This window comes from Centroberyx gerrardi, chromosome 3 (assembly GCF_048128805.1).
Source record: "Centroberyx gerrardi isolate f3 chromosome 3, fCenGer3.hap1.cur.20231027, whole genome shotgun sequence".
NCBI classification, from domain to species: Eukaryota; Metazoa; Chordata; class Actinopteri; order Beryciformes; family Berycidae; genus Centroberyx; species Centroberyx gerrardi.
In genome coordinates this window covers 34,658,947-34,680,702 of record NC_135999.1, presented here as the reverse complement: position 1 = coordinate 34,680,702, position 21,756 = coordinate 34,658,947, and the positions used below count along the sequence as shown (strand labels likewise).

General features: G+C 40.9%; 2 protein-coding genes across 4 annotated transcripts in view; one reads left to right on the top strand and one right to left on the bottom strand.

The window, feature by feature from the left end:
* hpgd (15-hydroxyprostaglandin dehydrogenase) overlaps window positions 1–2,920 on the top strand; it is a 73,312-nt gene extending 70,392 nt beyond the window's left edge. For 2 of the 3 annotated variants that reach the window (XM_078290724.1, XM_078290720.1), the window contains one exon: window positions 1,627–2,920. In XM_078290724.1, the coding sequence (XP_078146850.1) occupies window positions 1,627–1,750 (124 nt within the window). In that variant the 3' untranslated portion in view covers window positions 1,751–2,920. The remainder of the gene's footprint in view (window positions 1–1,626) is intronic. The other variant, XM_078290726.1, reaches the window with a different exon arrangement.
* A 12,758-nt stretch (window positions 2,921–15,678) lies between these two features.
* cep44 (centrosomal protein 44) overlaps window positions 15,679–21,756 on the bottom strand; it is a 48,656-nt gene continuing 42,578 nt past the window's right edge. Inside the window, exons 8-9 of the mRNA XM_078290718.1 lie at window positions 16,756–16,793; window positions 15,679–15,795 (exon numbers count right to left, since the gene is read on the bottom strand). Of these exons, the coding sequence (XP_078146844.1) occupies window positions 15,747–15,795; window positions 16,756–16,793 (87 nt within the window). The 3' untranslated portion in view covers window positions 15,679–15,746. The remainder of the gene's footprint in view (window positions 15,796–16,755; window positions 16,794–21,756) is intronic.

The following is a 21,756-nucleotide window of genomic DNA, read 5'->3' as shown; positions in this document are numbered from 1 at the left end:
TGTTTGGTGCAATACAGTTCGTAATATAGTTTAACCTAAGTAATTACTGTGTGTGCAGAGTTGTTACTGTTAGCACTGACATTTAATTTGGTTTCCACCGTAATGCGCCATGGCTTGAGTGAACGCAGAGTGAAAGTAGGTCAAGCTAATGTTTACCCTCTCTACCAGTAGATGGTAGTATGAGTGTATTTAAATGTACGCCTGGTTTGTGTCTTTAACTGTTAGCTCATATGCCAACAATTATCCAGGTTATTGATACAGATGTATTTAATGCTGTTCATTTCATTTGGTATTTGATGTTTATGGTTTATTTGCAACCTAGTTATATACAGCATGTATTTACTTTGTATTTTTATAGCATTTCAGAACCACACATAGGCTACCTATATATGAGGGGTGGAAGTAACAAAGATTAAATGATAAAAATCGATGTGATGGAAATGCATGTGAATTGAAAAACTGAGTGATAAACTGGCAAGTGATTTGATTAAAAAGGTGGTGACTTGATAAAAACAGAGCCATTTTCATCATTTATCACCACTTCCTATCATTCAACATTGCCATTTATCATTTAAGGCGAGCATCAGAAGGGTCAAATCACCAGTCTCAGTTTTTCAATTCACATGCATTTTCATCACATCGATTTTTATCATTTAATTTTGTTACTTCCACCCCTCATATATAGGTAGCCTATGTGTGGTTCTGAAATGCTATAAAAATACATTTTGACATTTTGACCATTAATTGTCAGTTGGGGCCAATTTGTTGTGCAACATTTGCACACAACTTTATATTGTTGGGAAAAATGTAATGTCTTTGTCACCTACCATCTCACAGGAATTTGCGAAAATTTAAAGCCAGGCCCCCGCACTTTTCTGGCATTTGTTGTGCCCTCTATCGATTTGCCCTCTACCGATTTCCATGAAATTTTGAGGGCATGGTCCAACTACTTCCCTTAATGCATCTACCAAGTTTTGTGGTAATTTGTGATAAGAGGTGTGGAGTTATGGCCATTTTTGTGTTTTCAAGTTCATTGGTTAATAGTGCCCATACTGTTCATCCCATTGTGTTCGTTTATACATCGTTTGTGTAAAAATGTTTTTCAAAATTCAAAAGGGCGCAAATCCATTATAGTGGACTTGGTTGGTCCAAAAGACAATGATAGCTGAATCACCGTACCAAGTTTGGTGTCATTCCGACTTATGTCACATGCGATATGGCCTTTTACATTTTGAATTGTCACTACAGCACCTCCTTCATGCCGAATCGCATGAAATTTGGTACACATGTTGAAATGCCTTACTAGACAAGGCTGCCAGGTTTGATATTGATTTTGCAAATGTACTTTGATCTACAAATTATTACATGGTTATTACACCATAGACCACGCCCACATTCAGACTGATTATAATTATTATGCACTCACAATGCACTTATGTGCTTGTGATGCTTTATAAGCACCACCAAGTAATGCAGTGTTACCGTTGCTTCTCCTCTTCTCCTCCTCTCTGTAAGAAAACGTTCTAACTGTTTGATGCTGTTATATTAAATAAACCATCTAATCTCCCTTTCGTCCCACCTCCACCCTTTTATCCCTTTAATCTCTGTCTCTCTCCTTCTTTCCAGGCCATCGTTGATAGCGGAGGGGATGATGAAGTTGATAATGGACACCAGTCTGAATGGAGCAGTAATGAAGATTACCTGCTCCAAGGGAATCCACTTCCACACCTATGAACCTCTGTCTGCTTGAACCCTGACAGACTGGAATACACACTGCTGGCAGAACACAGTGTTTTATCCTGTCTGATTACAACACACCAGAAAGCGGTTTAGAATAACATAGGCATGCTGATGGAGTTAATATTGGAGCTCTACCAGTGGAACATTTGAATTCTTCTGAAAAAACATCAGAGTAACAAAATGACAGCTGAACAATGATTCTTACCTTTACTGCAAGACTATCCTATAAGACACGATTGAACATGGTCCAGTCAGGATATTAACCTTTGGCAAACCAATATGAAAAAGAAAGGGTTTGCTGAGATATGGGACTGATATTTGCATTTCACTAAAACTTGGATATTGGGCAGTCAGTGTGGTCCACCTCTGATATGATGGATATGATGCAGTTTGACTGATTATATATTTATTATTGAATCAGTCAATGCTACACTTTATGTCTATGGGAGGCCCTTAACCTGAACTGATTCTAATGAGACATTTTGACCAGATTGCACCCACGTATGCATGAATAATGAAATTCTGTGGGAAACACTGAATGCTTCAGTTGAGGCCAACATCCAAATTCCTACAATTACCAATCAATCTTAGTATTGTTAATGCCAGACCAAAGTCAATAATTCAGTCAACTATTATTTAAACAAGGGCTCTATTTTTGTGAATCAATGGCACATGAAACAAAGCCCAGTCACAGGCATATGGCACAAGAGCACAGGACGTGGTGAATGACTTTTGGTAATTTTGTGGCCTGAAGCATGCAAGCACACATGTGGCACAGTTGGAAACAGGGTTGGATTAGTAGGAATACGTATGGTCCACTTGTAATTGCCACTGACGTATGCTGAAACTGGCCCAGGTAGGCAGAGTCAGCACTTAAAAAAATGGGCTTACACCGTGGCGTGCTAGATGACCCGCTACAATCTGATGGCCAAGACCGGCACTGACATAAACACCAGACAAAACACAAGTGGGGGGAAGGTTTGTGTTTTCTCCTGCAAAATGTGATTTAGCTTTTAATGATTTTCTATCCTTGTGCCAACATGTTTTGTGGTTACCCCACGCATAGCTGCTGAAGGATTTTTGTTGTAAAATCTAAAAGCAACATTGTGCATTCTTGAGCATTATCAATATTGAGCGTATCAAATGTATTTCATTATTAAATAAATACATGATTTCTCTTCATGCCATTTCCTTTGTTGAAGAGTACCATACATTCTACTAAACAGTGAAGCTAAATTACTGATGGCAGGCAGCTGCAATAACAAGGAGGAAGACAAAAGACGCGCATATTCTCTCAGAGTTTCTTTATTGTTTCTGATATTCTTTCATTCAGGGATGCAAACTGGATAGGGGTGAAAAAGGTGAGAAGAATGCGTGAGCAGGGGAAACACCTCTCAATGAAATCTCCACATAGCACACAGTTTCAGGATTGGTTATAATGTCTGATATTGCTTATTGCAGGTTTAGATGCTCATTTCTGGTGACCTTTAGGATATAGAAAGTTCTTACCCTAGAATGAAAGCAAATTAACTGCAAAACTAAAGAGAACTTTGCAGAGGGGCAATTACTTTAGTCCAATTCACAGACTAAAACAGTTAAAAGACTGAGCAAAATAAGGTAAAAAACATTTCTGCTGTCTCTGCTGCCGCTGGGTCTTGTCTGCTGTTCCTGCTGACCTGATGTTTCTGCAAAGCCTTAGGCCCACTGCCACAAACCTTGCATACTCCTGTGTAAACATCTCCACTGCAGGGTGTACTTCACAGTTTGTATTGCATTGAATGTGAAGACGTTCATGTTGGTGCTTTGTGTATCAATGATGTTGTTCATCAAGCTAAATGAAGATTCAAACCTGGAACCATGAAAGACGGAGAGGGCATCGTTCACCACATTACCCAGGGCTGGATACTTCAGTGTCTGGGCAAGCCCACCACTCCACCATGTCATCTCCCTCCGTGAAGCTGGGCAGGCATGGATCAATGTTGTATCGCATGATCTCCTGGTGGAGATCACTACCGGCTAGTGAGAGATGGCCCATCATTGCGCTCGGCTTCTTAACTCTTTATACTCTGCAATAGAAATGGTCCGCCAGAGCCTACACTGGTATTTTTGCTTACTGTGATGTCATTTTTTTGAGTATCTTCAAATGTTTCATATTCCTAAAATCTGCACAACCCAAGCTAAAAGGCTATGTAAATCAATAAACCATAATAACTGGGAACAACATTGAAATTGTGTCATAAATTAGGACAAAATTTGACGTTTTTTGACCAAAATTAGCTAAATACACACACTAAACATATTTAGCCACAGAAATTGTAACGTTAAATGTAAGGAACATGAACAAAATATTTCTCAACACTCCAAAATTTATTTGAACTATGTACATCTTTTAGTTTTTGAGATATGTTCATTTTTGTGAGCAGAGTGCAAAGGTGTTTTTGTTAGTTTTGGCCCTCCCATCCCGACGAAGAGGGTAACCGATGTCTGGAAGACACCTGCCGCTCTCTGTTCTATGAGGTGCCAAACCGGACAAAAGCCGAGTGAAAATTGCAAGAGGAAACGAATGTACGCGAGAGGTGTTGAAGGACTGTTAAGGTGCGCAAGAGAGAACGAGTTCCGCGCGAGAGAGGTTGAAGGACCGTTTAGTTCTTGTGAAGGGTGGAACAGCTGAACCTTAGCCATGAAGTGCCTCTGTTTACTCATTCTTCTATTTCACATGATACAATGCAATGATTTGCAGCAGTATTTAATTGAAATTAAAACCTGTGTGCTGTTTGCTGAAGAGAGTGTGCAAACACGCAATTATAATGATCTTGAGCACAGCCATCGTTTCTTGCAGCAACACATTGAAATGCTGAGTGATGCCATAATTATGTGGCGGGGCTAAGAAATTTGATTTGTATCAACAACACCTTTGGTAAGTGTCGCTTGACAGAAATTACCAGTTCAACAGAAAAAAGTGTCTCTCGACACTTTCCTTTCATGTCGCGCACCTGGAGAATTTTGTTATGTCGTGGACACCGTCACATTTTGTCGCGCAATGTGATTGGGTAGTAACATTGCGTCACACTAACGTCACCATGGAGATTGTAGTTTTCACTGAACTGAACGTCCTTATTGATATTTTGGTCTGTAACTTTTTCGTCCTTGTTTAATTAGTTTAATTAGTTTAGCTCGTAGCAAATATGGAGGGTATAGATGAAAGACTGGCAGAACAAGTTAGACAGTATCGCCACCTGTATGATTCTTCAATGAAAGAATACAAAGATGCGCAGATGGCATTAACGTTGTGGAAAGGGATTGCCGATACCCTGAATATCAGTATGTTGGACTGCAAACATCGGTGGAAAAATCTACGGGACAGGTAGGCTATGTTTACTATCCTTGCTATCTTTATTGGTCAGACGAAAATGTTACAGTAGGCTAAACAATAACCACTCGGTGGTCGAGAAGATTATTCTGTATCATGGAAGTTTAACGTTACTTGGCTTGTGTCTTAACAGTCAAACGTTATCTATTTCTCTAAATCTATCTATTTCTATATCTACTTATTATCATATTTCTCTAACTAAACAAGCCGGCTGGAGGATAGCGTCTGGTTACCATGGAGACGACTGAAACCTTTCACTGAAGCATAAATTACAAACGTCGCGAGGCTCTTTATTTTCTGTCGAGCGACACTTATCAAGGTGTCGAGCGCCCTACCATAAATCAGCCTTAACTCGGTCTCTCTCGCGCATGTATCACCGTTTCCTCTCGCAATTTTCGCTCTGCTTTTGTACGGTTTGGCGCCTCATATGTTTCCTCTCTGCCCGAGAGAGAAACATTAGCATTTGGCTAGCCAATATTAGCAGTTGGCCAGCCAATATTAGCAGCTGGCTAGCCAATATTAGCAGTGGCTAGTCAACTGCTAATGTTTCTCCAGACATCGGCTATCCTCTTCGCCAGGGTGGGAGGGTCGGCGGCAGGAGACGTTTCTGCGGGATAGCGCGGCTGAGAGGGGAGCTCGCTGACAAGTCAGGCTTGCTCCTCGGCCAAACACCTGGAACATTAGCGCCCTAAACAGCCAAACAGTGTGCCGGACCTTTTCACCAGCAGACATGGGCGTGGTACAACGTGATGACGTCATCAATGACATATAAAGAGATGAATGCAACATTAGATCTCTAGAACATACCTAATCCGCAATAGATTTTACCTCTTGTAACTTGACATACAACTTTACAACTTCCCGCAGTTCGTTTAGAGTGAAAAAAAAACATGCTACAGGGGTTGCATGGGCTTGCAGTGAAGACAGAAGTCTTAGCTTTCAGATGCAAAAAGAATTATGATGCTAGCTGTTATGGTTTAGCTGGATCGCTGCCTGTGAGTGGCCTCTCAAAATCAGGTCCAGAGCAGACAGTGACCTCAGGGTGTGACTTCTTCTGCATGTAAAGTGCAGTGGTGGTGTAGGCTTTGGTGACCTGTTCCGTGAAAGACTTCAGCAGCTGAAATATGTAATGCTCAGCTTTGACAAAGCAAGCCAGGAAAAGCTGGAACATTTGAAGCTGCTTGTCGTGAAGCTTATGTTCCAACATCTGGCTACCCTGCAAATGTAAAACAAACTGTTGGGAAATACTACAAATAAGATAAGATAGCACTTTATTGATCCCCTGGGGGAAATTCAGGACATTTCAGGACAAATTCAGGAAATACAAATACAGCAAGACACTAATAACTGCAAGCAGTTGTGAACAGGAACGGCCAGATGTAGTGTAAGAGGAAAAAGAAAAGGAGAAGCAAAAGACACGTTTGGAGAAAGAAGTAATAAGATGAAGATTATTATTAAATAAACTTGAAACTTGAAATATTTTTGAAAACATATGTCTCTAATCAGCTTATGCCTGATTAGGCATAAGCATGTTTAACCTGAATCACCCAGGACTCAAACTCACAATAGCAAGACATGAACTGGTTGAGCTAACTGTGAAATGACTGCAGGTGGCTTCAGACGCGTCATGCCTATTCACTGGGGGGGCACATGCCCCACCAGATTTTTGATATCTGGATTTTTTATATTTTTATTTTATTTTATTACTATTGTTTTTTATAATATGTAGTTATGATTATTTTATATTATGAGTCAAACATATTCTTCTAATTATGTCATAGATCATACCTCAAAAAGTCACACACCCCCTTTCCCTATGGTATTGGTTTCTTCCAAAAGTTGCAGGATGAATTCGGTTCGCAACAGCAGGTACGCACGCACACAGCACTCTGTTGCGCATCAATGCTGGAGGAGATGTAGACTACAGCTTAACGGTATGTTGCTGAAGTGGTTAGTAGCAGGGGCGTTGTTAGGATTTCAGAACATCCGGGGCTCAGCCCAGAGGAAGTCACAGAACCATAGTAGGGGGGTCCGGGGGCATCCCCCCACCCCTGGGAGAACATTTTTAAAATTTAAACAGCAAAATGCATCAATCTGGTGTAATTTGACATGAACATACATGGGTGTAAATGAAGCAGCATAGTAAACAGTGTGAGCAGCAGTCTGTACAGGCCAACAGTGATACAGTATATTGTAGTCTGTCTGTCTCTCTCCTCAGGCCTGCCTCCTGAATTCTTCTCTTGACACTTATTTGTCTCCTCCCCTCATCTCTCTTTGTCTCTGTCTCCTCCTCTCTCTTGTTCATTTCAGGTTTTGCAAAAAATGAACAGTTATCAATTAATATATAAAACTTTAAATATATATGATATACGTATGTATGTACTCCTCACTCCTCATCTGTCTCTTTACTGTAAAAAATCCAATCCAATCGTAATCCAGTGAGTTATATTTAATCAAAAGTTATATTTCTATATATTTCACTACCTATATCACTATATTACTACAACCTAATAGTGAGCTACTTTGGTTTGTTTGTTATGTATGGAAACTTAACTTTAAGCATAACTCATTTAAGAAGTAAATTATTTAACCTGTGATGTCCTTCTGTTAGGAAGCTGATATTTTCAATGCCACATCAGTGTTTCCTCTAGGATTTTTTTTAGCAGCGGGGGGAAAGGGTTTTGTTGTACCTGGGTGGTGCGCGCGCATAGTACGCCCGCGGTCGGAGTGAATATCAATAGGTAATTAAAAAATATGAAATAAAGTGACACTTGACTGCAAAACAAACTTTAGAACATACTCCACTCTCCTCACTTTCTGCCCTCTCTCCTGCTTCACTCTGCTCTCCTGCTCCACTCGCCTCCACTACTCCCGCCTGTCTACTTGTCTAATAAGGTTACATTTGAGAATGAGTAACGTTAGATAATTCTCTCACATCCCAAATATTTGATCACGCAACCAGTAAGAACATTAAAATATTGTAGTAGCCAACACTAACGTTACATATTTTAGAACCAGGAGGCATTTCTTTCCCTTCAAAACTTCGGGGCATAGCTAAGAACCTTGAGCCCCTCCCTAGCTAAAGTAACGTTACCTGACTATCTTCCTCATCGACATCAGGCATGTTTCTCCTCTTGGAGAAATATTTTAACAAACTCATCTGAAAATGCAATCAGGAATATTTTAATACATAGCTTATATAAACATCGTTGGCAATTATTTTACTGACGTTTATTGAAGTAAGGCTGTTATGGCTGGCTGTATGTAGCCCACCTTGCCTTCTCTGACCTAGACTAGGACCGACTGATTAAAATCATCCATAACGTAGCCTATTCCTTTAGTTCGACTCAAACTACACGATGACAGATTGGCAGAGCCCCCTACCAAACAGACACACGTAGCAAGCAGCGACAGGTGAGTTCGATTTGTGTCCCGGCATGTACCTCGATGCACCCAAAGCCGGGCTTCAAAGCTGGCTCACGTAAAATAACCGGCCCGCTCTGACTACTAACTCAAATTTTTTTTTTTTTTTGAGATCCGGGGCTATTCATAAAACATTCGGGGCTGTAGCCTCGGACGCCCAGGCCTAATGACACCGCTGGTTAGTAGAGCGTCAATCCCTTTTTCAAACGTGTGAAAATGAAATGCAATTAGTTATACACACTTAATTGCATTTGAGAAATATAGGCATAGTTTGCATAGCAAGATAGTTGGCTAGTGCCAGCCAGGGCCGGTTTTAGCCTGCTATATTAGGGTGGGCTGGTAGAAATAATACGTGGGCAACTTGGGCAGTAGGTAGCCCAGAGGTTAGAGAAGCAGACTAGTAGTCCGAAGGTTGCCGGTTCGAATCCCTGGCCAGATGGCACAAAAATCTGGCAAAATGACAGCTGGCAACCGGAGGGTTGTCAGAGTCAAGATCAGATGCAAGCTCCTACCATTGTGCCCTCAGGCCTCTCCAGCTTGTGTTTGTGTATGGGGTGTTTGGATGGGTTAAATGCAGAAGATTAATTTCCCCATGGGGATTAATAAAGTAGTATTCTATTCTATTTTATTCTATTCTAATTTAAAAAGAACAATTTGAAGCAGGGAAAATAAAAAAATACCTTCATCCATATTTTAACATAATCAACTCCATAACATTTATTTTCATTGGATGAGCTTAGTTCTCAAATAAAATTAAAACCTAATCAAGTGAGACTTCTCACCATAGCCAATATTTACAAAACTGGAAGGTAGTCTTATTCAAACTCAAACTGAAAAGTGACATTTAACATTGTCTTTCATAATCGTAATTGTGCTTTGGCAACACATGTCAAATGTCATGCCAATAAAGCCTATTGAATTGAATTGAATTGAATTGAATTGAGAGACAGAGAGAGAGAGAGAGAGAGAGAGAGAGAGCAGCGGTGGTCGAGCGAGCTAGAGAGTGAATGAAGAGAGGGAGCGGCGGTAGCGAGAAAGCCGGTGAATCAGAGAAATAAAACGTTATTTTCTGATTGTTTCACAGCGGTTACGTTCTAAAGCACAAATAAACACGCCCACACCCCCACACACCTCCACACAACCCTGCGGGAAGTGCCGCAACGCCTGATTTGGTGTGAATACGGCCACACTCTGTGCAGCGGACAGGTCTGCTTCAGAGCTCTGTGTGTTTGTGCCTGAACACGACGAGAAGGGGGGGTGGGCAGTGGGCGACTTTGGAGGCGGGCTGTAGGCTGCCCACCCAATCAGAAGTTAGAAACGGTACTGGTATTTTCTGTGCTATTTTTCCATTGGCTGAACAAAAAAAAATGTTTTCTTAACTTTTGATTGGGTGGGCAAGACGCACATTTGGGTGGGCTGAGCCCACCCCTGCCAATAGCTACCGCCGACCTTGGTACCAGCTAAAGTTAGTAGCCATCACTCAATCCGGTTGTTTAGCCTTCTGGCTCGCTTGCTAGTCGTGACTTGTGATAGCATAGCATCCTATTTAATATTGGTAAAGGAGAGCTGTGTGAATCTTATGGCAGTGAGCTGCTTTTTACCACCACTATCACAGGTTATAGTTAGCAAAACACTGAATTCCATTTGATATCTCCAGGTCAAGATGCCGAGGAAAATCTCGTCATTCTTTAAAAAAACGACAGAAAGCCCCAGCCCTGTCCTCAGTCAGGAGGTTGATAGTGCAAGAGGTAGGTTATCTTAGGTGAGATTTATAGTGATAGGCTATTTTTCCTTCATGGAAATGTATGCAGATTTAATTGAAAGATTTGTTCCCTCTTTCATATGACCATTTCAGACCAATCAAGGGATGATGATGATGATCAGGCAGTTAAAGTTGCTGATCTGTGTGAAGCAGGTAAAGATAAGTGAATAACCTAATGATGATTCTCACAACAACATGATGATGATAATAATAATAATAATAATGATAATAATAATAATAGTAATAGCTAATAATAATAATAATAATAATAATAATAGTAATAATAATAATGTTGTCAAAGTACTGTGTAAGAGGCAGTCAATTAGCCTATTTGGTGGTAAGGGAACAAAATGAAGTGGTTTGATAAATGAAAGCCACAAAAACAAATTTTAGTAATTAGCATTATGTAAGGAATTTCACATGATTTAATGAAGGTTTTTCTCAGACTTTCAGACTGACAGAGAAGTTCTTCAAGTCATTGAGGATTCCCTATGTCCCTCCACAAATGTTAATCAGAGTCAAAGCAGCGAGATAGAAGGTAATCATGTCAGGGGGGAGAGTCAGAACTGTTCTTTGTGACATAGTTTGATACATGATGTAAACATTCTATTCTACATAGAATTGTTTAATTAAGCATTTTCTACTTTTCAGAGGAAGATGCTGATTTTATTATTCCAAGTGAGCGTCTGGCAAGGGACAGTTACATCAGGAGAGGGCCCATTCAAAGAGAAGAAGAAAGCTATCCAAAGACTTTAATTGGAAGTAAACATAGGAGCTTCAACAAAACCTGGTTAAAAAAGTACCAATGGCTAGAGTACAAGAAAATGACAGATGCAGCTTTTTGTTTTCCCTGTAGAGTGTTTGGATACACTACAAACTATGACAGGACGTTTTCTGTTGAGGGATTTAGAGATTGGAAGTCAGCTTTGGAGACAAGGAAAGGTTTTGCCAAACACAATGCAAGCCAACAGCATATGGAAAACTTTCAAAAGTGGCAGATGCATTTGATGACTACTCCAATTGATGAGCAACTGTCAGCCCAGAAAGCCAATCAAATAAAGCTGAAGACAAAAGAAAGGGAGAACAGATACAGTGCTGTCTACAGGCTAGCAGACATAACCTCCACACTAGCCCGCTTGAGATTACCCTTTCGAGGCCATGATGAATCAGAGTCTTCAAAAAACAAAGGTGTTTTCAGGGAAATCACTGATTTGGCTGGAAGATATGATGAAGTTCTTTGTACACACCTTGAATCTGCCAAGATAAACCCTAAAGGTGTCCCCAGTTATCTATCTGCACAGAGTCAGAATGAGATGATTGCATGTATTGGAAATGAAGTCAGAGGTAAAATCATAGATGAACTAAAGGAGGCAAAATTATTCTCTGTGTGCCTTGATACAACTCCAGACTCATCTAAACAGGATCAGTTGTCTGTCATTCTTCGATTTGTTGACAAAGCAGCCAAGATACAGGAGTGCCTAATCGATTTAGTGCATGCGAAAGACACAACTAGTGCTGGTCTTGCCAAGAATCTCATGGAGACAATGGAGAAATATGGCCTTGATGTCAGCAACATCAGGGGGCAAGGATATGATGGGTGTGCTGCTATGTCTGGAATACATAGGGGTGTGCAAACTATCATAAAACAGAGCAGTGAGAAGGCATACTTTGTGCATTGCTATGCACATCGATTGAACCTAGTTGTGATTGATATGTGTTGTAAGAACATAGCCTCACGCAACTTCTTTGGTGTCATTGAGCAACTCTACTCCTTCATGGAAGGTTCCACCAAAAGACATGCTTGTTCATTGATGTGCAAAAGGAGCTGATGGAAAATGACCCCAAGAGACCCAAGACACTGAAGTCTTTGAGTGTCACAAGATGGGCAGCACGAATTGACAACTGCAGAGTCCTTCTCATTACCATGGATTCTGTGGTGGAGACATTGGATCGGATTCAGACCAGTGATGCATTTGACCGGGACACATCAGGAACTGCAATGGCACTGAGAAAAGCCATTGATTTTGAGTTCTGTCTCCATCTGGTGGCCTTGATTAGAATTCTCACAGTGACTGGTGTTCTCTCAAAATACCTCCAGGGTGCAGACATGGACATCAGCACAGCTGCACAGCTTGTGGATGACTGCAAAACGGAGCTGTCTGTCCTGAGGACAGATGAAGTTTTTGTGGAGATGTGGGATGAAGCAGAGATGGTTGCCTCAAAGATCAATGTTCAGTGGAGGGAAAGAAGGAGCAGAAAGGTTTCAAAGAGACTGGAGGACAACTGGCAAAATCAGACACAGATGAGTCCAAAAGAGGAGATGAAGGTTAATTTTTACTTTGCAACTCTTGACCTCTGCATGCAGAGCATCACAGACAGATTCAGCAGTGAGACCCTACCTCTTCTCAAACACTCAAGCAGCCTCACAAAGCCATCAACAGAGAAGATCCCACACCTTCAACAGCTGTGTACATACTACAGAACAAGCTCAAATGGAGTACAAACTCTTGATACACAGACTCCAGAGAGAAGAAGCACCACCTAGTAAGATGATGGCTATTTACCAGTTCATGGTTGAGAATAATCTTCTTGAAGCATATCCTGAGATCAGCAAGCTCTACCAGCTCATCATCACACTCCCAGTCACATCATGCAGCAATGAAAGATGTTTCTCTTCAATTAAATTCATCAAGAACAGACTGCGGACCACGATGTTGCAAGAAAGGATGGCTGATCTGATGGTCATTGCAGTCGAGGCAGAGAGGACCCAGGAAGTGAACTTGGAGAGATTTAGGGATTCCTTTTGGAGTCTTGCAGACAGACGTTAAGGTAGGCATGAAAATCCTGCACTTGGCTATTATTGCTTCCCCCCTCTCTCTCTCTCTCTAGTTATATCAGTGTGTGTGTAGGTGTGGTTACAGGTTATATGTACTTAGGCTAGTGGTGATGATGGATCTTTCAAGGAGGCTGAGCAGTTTGGAAAATAGGTTACTACTGCTCAGTCTGAGCTTTTATTGGCAATGGAGCAGACACTGCTATGTGATGTCAGCACAGTCTCATCTGTACTCATGCTGCTTCCTATGCATTGTGTTTGATAATACAGCTATTACCTTGTTGGCAGGTTCCTTTCATCTGTGGCTTTAGTATCTATGTTCTCTAAATTAATTTGCATTGTGGATATAGTCTTTTTATGTGAATTTATGCCCCTTCAAATTTTGGGGTGAAGCAGACAAGATTTAGCCAAGAAAAGTGGCAGCAGTCTAGAAGCTGGTGTAGAAGTGAGTGAATAAGTGAGTGTCATTTTCAATAACCATAATAGCACAAATAATTGACATGAAAATCTCTAAATAAATATACAGTATTTACCCTAATATAAAGTGGGAGATTACTGAGCTACAAAAACTGATTTAGTGAAGTTTTAAAATAATGCCCCCAAAGTCTTTGAATATATATGTCAAATTGCAGAAAATTGCGTCATTATTTTCTTTTTTTTTCTGGGGAAGGACCCCCATGCCCCCTGCTCTAATTGTGCCCCCTCAGAATATGGGCTTGCATGACGCCCCTGGGTGGCTTCACACTATTTCTTCACCTCAAAATACCTTCAAAATAGTGTCAAATATTCATTTTTAAAGATAAAATTGTGAGAATTTGCGTACTTTATCTAGACACCATAGAGTCTGTAATTCATTTTTTTTTTTTTTTACAAGGATTGAATGTTCCATAAGCAAAAAACTGATGTTTAAAGATGATATAGCACCACCATGGGGCCAATTGATGTAGTTTTTCTTGCCTGAGTAGTGAGGAGCCCACCTGCCAAATATGGTTTCTGTAGGACTCACGGTTTCTGAGCCACAGACAGTTTTAGCGGAGAAAAAGAAGAAAGAAAGAATTCTAGCTAATACAACAGGTTTCCAGCACAATCAGTAAGTGTCAATATGGTAGATTTTTTATTTGATGTTAAAAGCCACAAAATTACTAAACGGGCACAGGTGGGAATTAATCCGCTTGCGCCCAACAAAATTACCACTAAATACTGCGGCCTTAATACTAGTCATTGTGTCCATTAAAGTCTGTCCTATAATTGTCAATACAACAGCTCCCAGTATTTATCTTGACAGTTTTGGCCACGGCTGTAGTACTTGAGTTTGGTCTCCAAACCACTTTTCTGACGTCTTGAACTTGTCTTGGTCTCATGTCCATTTTGACTCTGACTTGTCTTGGTCTCGGTGACTATTAGATGTTGACTCTTCATTTACCTTCCTATTTAAAAAAATCTGATATGTGTTACTTCACCTGGTCCACCTTTGTTTATTTCCTCCCCAGCACTACAAACAATTTAAATACATTAGCCTATACATTTTTTGAATGTTGAGGGGTTTAGTACAGAGCTCCTGCAGATAGATCTACAACTCTGTTGATCCTTAAGAATTTCCTTAAAGAGTAACTGAACCCCAAACCCAAATCTGTGGTGAAGCCTGACATCTAATGGTGAATAGTAGGGTACTGCACTGGCAATCTGCTATTGGTTGGTCTTTGGTGCCATCAGGTGGTGACATCACCTGGCACCAAAGATCAGCCAATAGCAGATGGCTGATGGGTGGGGTTTAGCTACTCTTTAAGCCTTATTTTTACATTTGGAAAGACAAGTACACTGTTTATTGTCTATTTTTGTCTTGGTCTGGAGTAGGACTTAACTCTTGATTGGTCTGGACCCCCTTTAGACCTAGTCTGGACTTGAACTCAACTGCACCTGGCCTTGGAATTGACTAACATAGTCATGACTAAAATCCCTGGTTTTGGCTCTCATTTCTAGCTTTAGGAGAGAGCTGTTTGTGTTCACAAACCTAGACTGAACTGTCTGAGATCATAGAAATAACATGTCAATTCTGCTTTAGTTTGCATTTCCACAAATTTTAGACCACTAATGTTACTTGGAGGAAAGATTCTAGTAGCACTTCAGGTATCCAAAAATTGCACTGGAAAAAAAGAATGACCACACAATGAATATTATGACCACAAACATATTCTCGGGGCCCAAAAAAAAAAAAAAAAAAGTCCAGGCACTCAAGGAATTGAAAAGTAAAAAGCCTTTAATTGGACACTGAAAAATACCTACATGCATCAGCCTATGCCTTGATGCCTGGACTTGGATTGTTTTGTGTCATGGGAATACATTTTCTTTCTTTCCATAACTAATTTTAATTGCTGTCACTTGAGACCAGAGTTAAAAGCATCTATGGTTGTTTTTCAGCTACTCCAAAAGTGTCTTAACACGTTAAAAACAAAAGTTGATAGATAATGATACCCATTTGCTTGAATAAGGAATGCTAACATGCTAGCTTTTTTTTTTTTTACCAGTTAAAATACAGTGCAGAAAATCTTAATACATAATTGTTACAAGTGCTTGAGTGCTCAAGATGATGATCATCAGTGATTGTAATTTGCAGGGAGCTATATGGAGGACTCGGTGTTCGTCAGCAGACTGGAGGTGTTCTTCATCCTATAAAACGTGCACACACACACACACACACAGTGATTTTACTGCTACCTAATTAGTGCTTGCAATAAGTTGGTCCAATAAGCATGGTGAGAGCAAAAAGCTTGAGAAACGCAGGTTTATAGTCCAAGTAAAATGGGATTGCATAAACTGGCTTGCTGTGATGACCAGGTTGGCAATTTTGGGCAAAACCATCCTTGCACACAAAAAACCCCCACAAATAGTGAGTAGGTGATGATGAAACTGGACTGAAATACCATCCACATTACACATTACATAATGTGCCTGATTATTCTTATGGACAATTCATCCTACACCCTAAAATGCCATTAAGAGCTGTATTTAGAAGACCTACTCTTGGGGTTTATTAGCAAGAAAGGCAGAAGTAACAATTACCACTACATAAAAAGTTGTAGGGTAATGATTTAATATGAAATGTTGAGTTAAGTTTTGCCCCTTAGGTAATTTAGCCAAAACGATAGAGGGGAGTACATTTACAAAGTAGATTTTTTTGTAGTTACACTTTGACACTTTCTATGAATACAATTCAGACCAATATGATCATTCAATATGTTTTAATTCACAAACTCAAATTTCTGTTCAATTTAAAACAATACTTGGTTCTACTAGGTGATAATAGTGTCATAGTCGGTAGTGTGGCCTGAGAGTGGCTGTGCTGTATGAAAAAAAAAAAAGTATTTTATGGAAACAAAGTATTAACTGGAGCACACACACAATAGCACATAGTGTACACAAGTTGATACCTTGTTTCTGCTAAATATCTAAAACTGTGTGCTGGAGTTGCATGAAAAGCGTGCCAATAGATATAAAATATATCCATGTAATAAGTTAATATCCAGAGCCCCTTTCTAAGACATGATGTTGGAGAGCTCTAAGTGTTAAGCGATATAAATCCTTCTGTATTTGGGTGCGATAATAAAAACAACAATCACAGGAACTTACATGTTGGTGATCCTCTCTAGCCTGTCCTTCAGATCCTCCTGGATAGAAAAACAGGACAGAAAAGTAAATTCAAAGTTTCTGGTCTCCACACAGTGCTTGGACTTGATTGCAAGATTGTCCAGGAAGAAAGGCTCCCTGCTGCATCAAGAAATGGCCTGAAAGCACTGCATTAGCTGCAGATCGCCAGCCAGCTTATAGCTCATTTCTTTATACTGTTATTGTTTGTATAATGTACACTAAAATATGTATGATGTTCTCTTTAATATTTGTTGCATTTATGAATCGCAGCACTGGACTTTTGACATATTTTATGAAATGGTGTTTATTCTGGAAAACGTTGGCTGGCAAAGCTGGTGTAATGCTTGCTTCTGCTGGTAACTGCCAACTGATTAATCAATAATGTACAAAACATTGTGATTCATAATACAAAAATAATCAAAATATCAACGTCAATTGAAAATTCCAATTACATTGGATTCACAGAGCAGTTGTCAATTACACTTTTTGGTTAGAGGGTAAACATCCAGTTATTAAATCAACGTGCATACAGACATTATTTCCAAGATCCCACTGGAATTAGCACTTTAAACTCAACTGTTCTTAACTAGCTACACAGCCAAACAGGCAAGACATCAATGGATCCAGAAAGTCCAGATTTTGTCCCCTTATTGTTTGAGCACACAAAGTTATGTCAATATAAGAGACATCAAGCAAAACAAGACAGGCAATCTCTCCCCTAGTGGGCAGCTGATATAGTACGCTGAATACCTGTTGGTTAATTGATTATTCTTTCTTTACATTATGTTTTTATGTGTGCCGTAGATTTGAAAGGAAGAGAAAGAGGGTTGTACCAACAAACAACTTGTTTCCAGCTGACAAGGGTCATGCGATAACAGGTCAAGGATTCTCTACTGATGGCAGAATGCCAGAGACATATCTTCCCCCAGATTCCCCCAGAGCTTTTTATTGTTAAGAGGCTCTTTCATGCCAATGGTAGATTGTCTTAGTCTTTTCTTATGGCTCAATCAAACACAAAGTTGCACAGTTTTGTTTCTTCACTGGTCTGACAACTGTCATTTTTGAATGGCATGACAATTTTACTGTCAACAGTTCTAGAGCATTTACATGTCTGTGTGTTCTCTGGCCACACGCTGCCTACGGTGTAAGACTGACATGTCCCTTTTGATGTGTCGTTACCCTGCCCATGAGCACTCTGTGCTCTAAGGCCTGAGGGGCATTCCAGTGGTCAAGATTGAGCTTCAAAGAGGGGGCAACTGTCACTAAACTGTCTCTTGTGGTCAACTGTGTCTACGCGTAGATGGATAAACCTGCTTGGGGGGTTCTCATGACTGTCCCTGATACACCCTGAAAGTTTGGGGGCACACAGGAGAAGTGGAGCATGTAACCGTGTCTCAGTGTTTGTTTTGACGTGAGCTTCTTTGTTAATTGTGGATTTGACAATGTTGTGTGGGGTGGACATAAGCAAGGGAGATAATAAGCATGGGAGAAACACTTGAGATCATCTTTTTATTTCTTTTTTAGACAGACAGCATATTTTGGATATCTGTGCTTGTTTTCCTATTTCAGATTTGAGTTATTTTGAACCAAGCACCACATGACTGAAAGGCAGGCTTGCCTTAGCAAGGCTTGCCTCAACAATGTATGGTGTTTTAATGCAAACATTACAAACAGCATATACACAATTCCCAGAGGTACTGCAATCAGAACATTGCGAACAGTAACAGTGCTCAGAAGAAGGCATCTTTTTTTTGGGAGCGAGCCTGGAAAAGAAGGCAGAATAATTTGTACCCCTAGGTTATCTGTATATGTTGTGGTCCAGTTGATATAGATTCTATTTGTTGATTGCTTGTGTTGCCATTTTTGGATGTGTTTTTTTGTGCTGTACTATGTGTAGAATACAATGTAGGCCTATAGTGTCTTGTAAGCCCATTTGGGCTGGTTATCTAATGGTGCAAGAAACTCAAATAAAAATTAAAGCTGCAAGCAGCGATGATCGGGCCCTCGCACTTCGCGCACGTCGGGGTGTGCCGCAGCCGCGGCATCGTTACTGGACACTGACCTGTCGACGCGGCTCAGAATTTTCAGTATAAAACGTGTCATTTCCTGTGTTGCCAGTAGGTGGCGCTATGACTATAATTCCAGTTTGGCCATTAGATGTCTTCAGGCCGGGACACTTAGCAAACATGTGAAGTTTGGGGCAGATTTGACGTGTAGAGTCGAGTTACAAACCACTTCCTGTTTTGCCAGTAGGTGGCGCTGTGACTATGATTGAAAATTGGCCTGTAGATGTCTTCAGGTCGGGACTGTCATCAAACGTGTGAAGTTTCGGGCAGATGTGACCACGTATAGCTGATTTACAAACCACTTCCTGTGTTGCCAGTAGGTGGCGCTATGACTGTGATTGAAAATTGGCATGTAGGAATGTTGAGGCCGGGACACTTATCAAACATGTGAAGTTTGGGGCAGATGTGACCATGTACAGTGGAGTTACAAACCACTTCCTGTGTTGCCAGTAGGTGGCGCTATGACTGATTGAAAATTGGCATGTAGAAATGTTGAGGCCGGGACACTTATCAAACATGTGAAGTTTGGGGCAGATGTGACCATGTACAGTGGAGTTACAAAGCACTTCCTGTTTCGTGGCGAAACATGGAAATTCGACGCTTCGCCACGCCCACGCCGTTCAAGGAAAACTCAAGCTTTTACCAACTTTTCATCGTCAAGGTCGGTTATATACGCTGCGCAAGTTTGAGGTTGATCCGATTAACCGTCTAGGAGGAGTTCGTTAAAGTATGACCCCTGTAAATGGGCAAAAACGCACAAAAATGCCACAATCAATTCAAAATGGCTGACTTCCTGTTGGGTTTAGGTCATGGCACGTATTGACCTTTTTTGTAAGTCTGGACATGATACATGTGCCTACCAAATTTCGTACATGTAGATGAAACGTAGCACGAGAGGTATTTTTTTGAAATTTGTAGGGGGCGCTATTGAGCCATTTTGCCACACCAATGCGCAAGACCCATAAAATATGTAATTTTTCACCACTTCTGAGGTGTGTGCAAAGTTTCGTGAGTTTTCGAGCACCTTTAGCCCCTCAAAAATGCGATTCTTTTGGACAAAGAAAAAGAAAAATAATAATAATTAAAGCTGCAAGCAGCGATGATCGGGCCCTCGCACTTCGCGCACGTCGGGGTGTGCCGCAGCCGCGGCATCGTTGCTGGACACCGACCTGTAGACGCGGCTCTGATTTTCTGTATATAACGTGTCATTTCCTGTGTTGCCAGTAGGTGGCGCTATGTCTATAACTGAATATTGGCCTGTGGATGTGTTCAGGCTGGGACACTTAGCAAACATGTGAAGTTTGGGGCAGATTTGACCACGTACAGCCGAGTTACAAACCACTTCCTGTTTTGCCAGTAGGTGGCGCTATGACTATGACTAAATATTGCCATGTAGATTTGTTCAGGCTGGGACTCTCATCAAACATGTGAAGTTTGGGTCAGATTAGACCACGTACAGCCGAGTTACAAGCCATTTCCTGTGTTGCCAGTAGGTGGAGCTATGACTATAACAGAATATTGGCATGTAGAAATGTTGAGGCCAGGACTCTCATAAAAAATGTGAAGTTTGGGGCAGATTTGACCACGTACAGCCGAGATACAAACCACTTCCTGTTTTGCCAGTAGGTGGCGCTATGACTATAAATGAATATTGCCATGTCGATGTCTTGAGGCCATGACACTTATCAAACATGTGAAGTTTGGGCCAGATTTGACCACGTCCAGCGGAGTTACATACCACTTCCTGTTTCGTGGCGAAACATGGAAATGCGACGCCCCGCCCATGACTATAACTGAATATTGGCCTTTAGATGTGTTCAGACTGTGACACTTAGCAAACATGTGAAGTTTGGGGCAGATTTGACCATGTACAGTGGAGTTACAAAGCACTTCCTGTTTCGTGGCGAAACATGGAAAGGCGACGCCCCGCCCATGACTATAACTGAATATTGGCCTTTAGATGTGTTCAGACTGTGACACTTAGCAAACATGTGAAGTTTGGGGCAGATTTGACCATGTACAGTGGAGTTACAAACCACTTCCTGTTTCGTGGCGAAACATGGAAATTCGACGCCCCGCCCATGACTATAACTGAATATTGGCCTTTAGATGTGTTCAGACTGTGACACTTAGCAAACATGTGAAGTTTGGGGCAGACTTGACCATGTACAGTGGAGTTACAAACCACTTCCTGTTTCGTGGCGAAACATGGAAATGCGACGCCCCGCCCATGACTATAACTGAATATTGGCCTTTAGATGTGTTCAGACTGTGACACTTATCAAACATGTGAAGTTTGGGGCAGATTTGACCATGTACAGTGGAGTTACATAGCACTTCCTGTTTCGTGGCGAAACATGGAAATTCGACGCCTCGCCACGCCCACGCCGTTCGAGGAAAACTCAAGCTTTGAACAATTTTTCATCGTCAAGGTCTGTTATATACGCTGCGCAAGTTTGAGGTTGATCCGATTAACCGTCTAGGAGGAGTTCGTTAAAGTATGACCCCTGTAAATGGGCAAAAACGCACAAAAATGCCACAATCAATTCAAAATGGCTGACTTCCTGTTGGGTTTAGGTCATGGCACGTATTGATGTTTTTTGTAGGTCTGGACATGATACATGTGCCTACCAAATTTGGTACATGTAGGTGAAACGTAGAGCGATGAGTATTTTTTTGAAATTTTGTAGGGGGCGCTATTGAGCCATTTAGCCAAACCCATGCGCAAGACCCATAAAATATGTAATTTTTCACCACTTCTGACGTGTGTGCAAAGTTTCGCAACTTTTCCAGCACGTTTAGGCCCTCAAAAATGCGATTCATTGGAGGGAAAAATAATAATAATAATAATAATAATAATTCCTTGCATTACAATAGGTCCTCGCACCGGTTGGTGCTCGGGCCCTAATAATTCCTT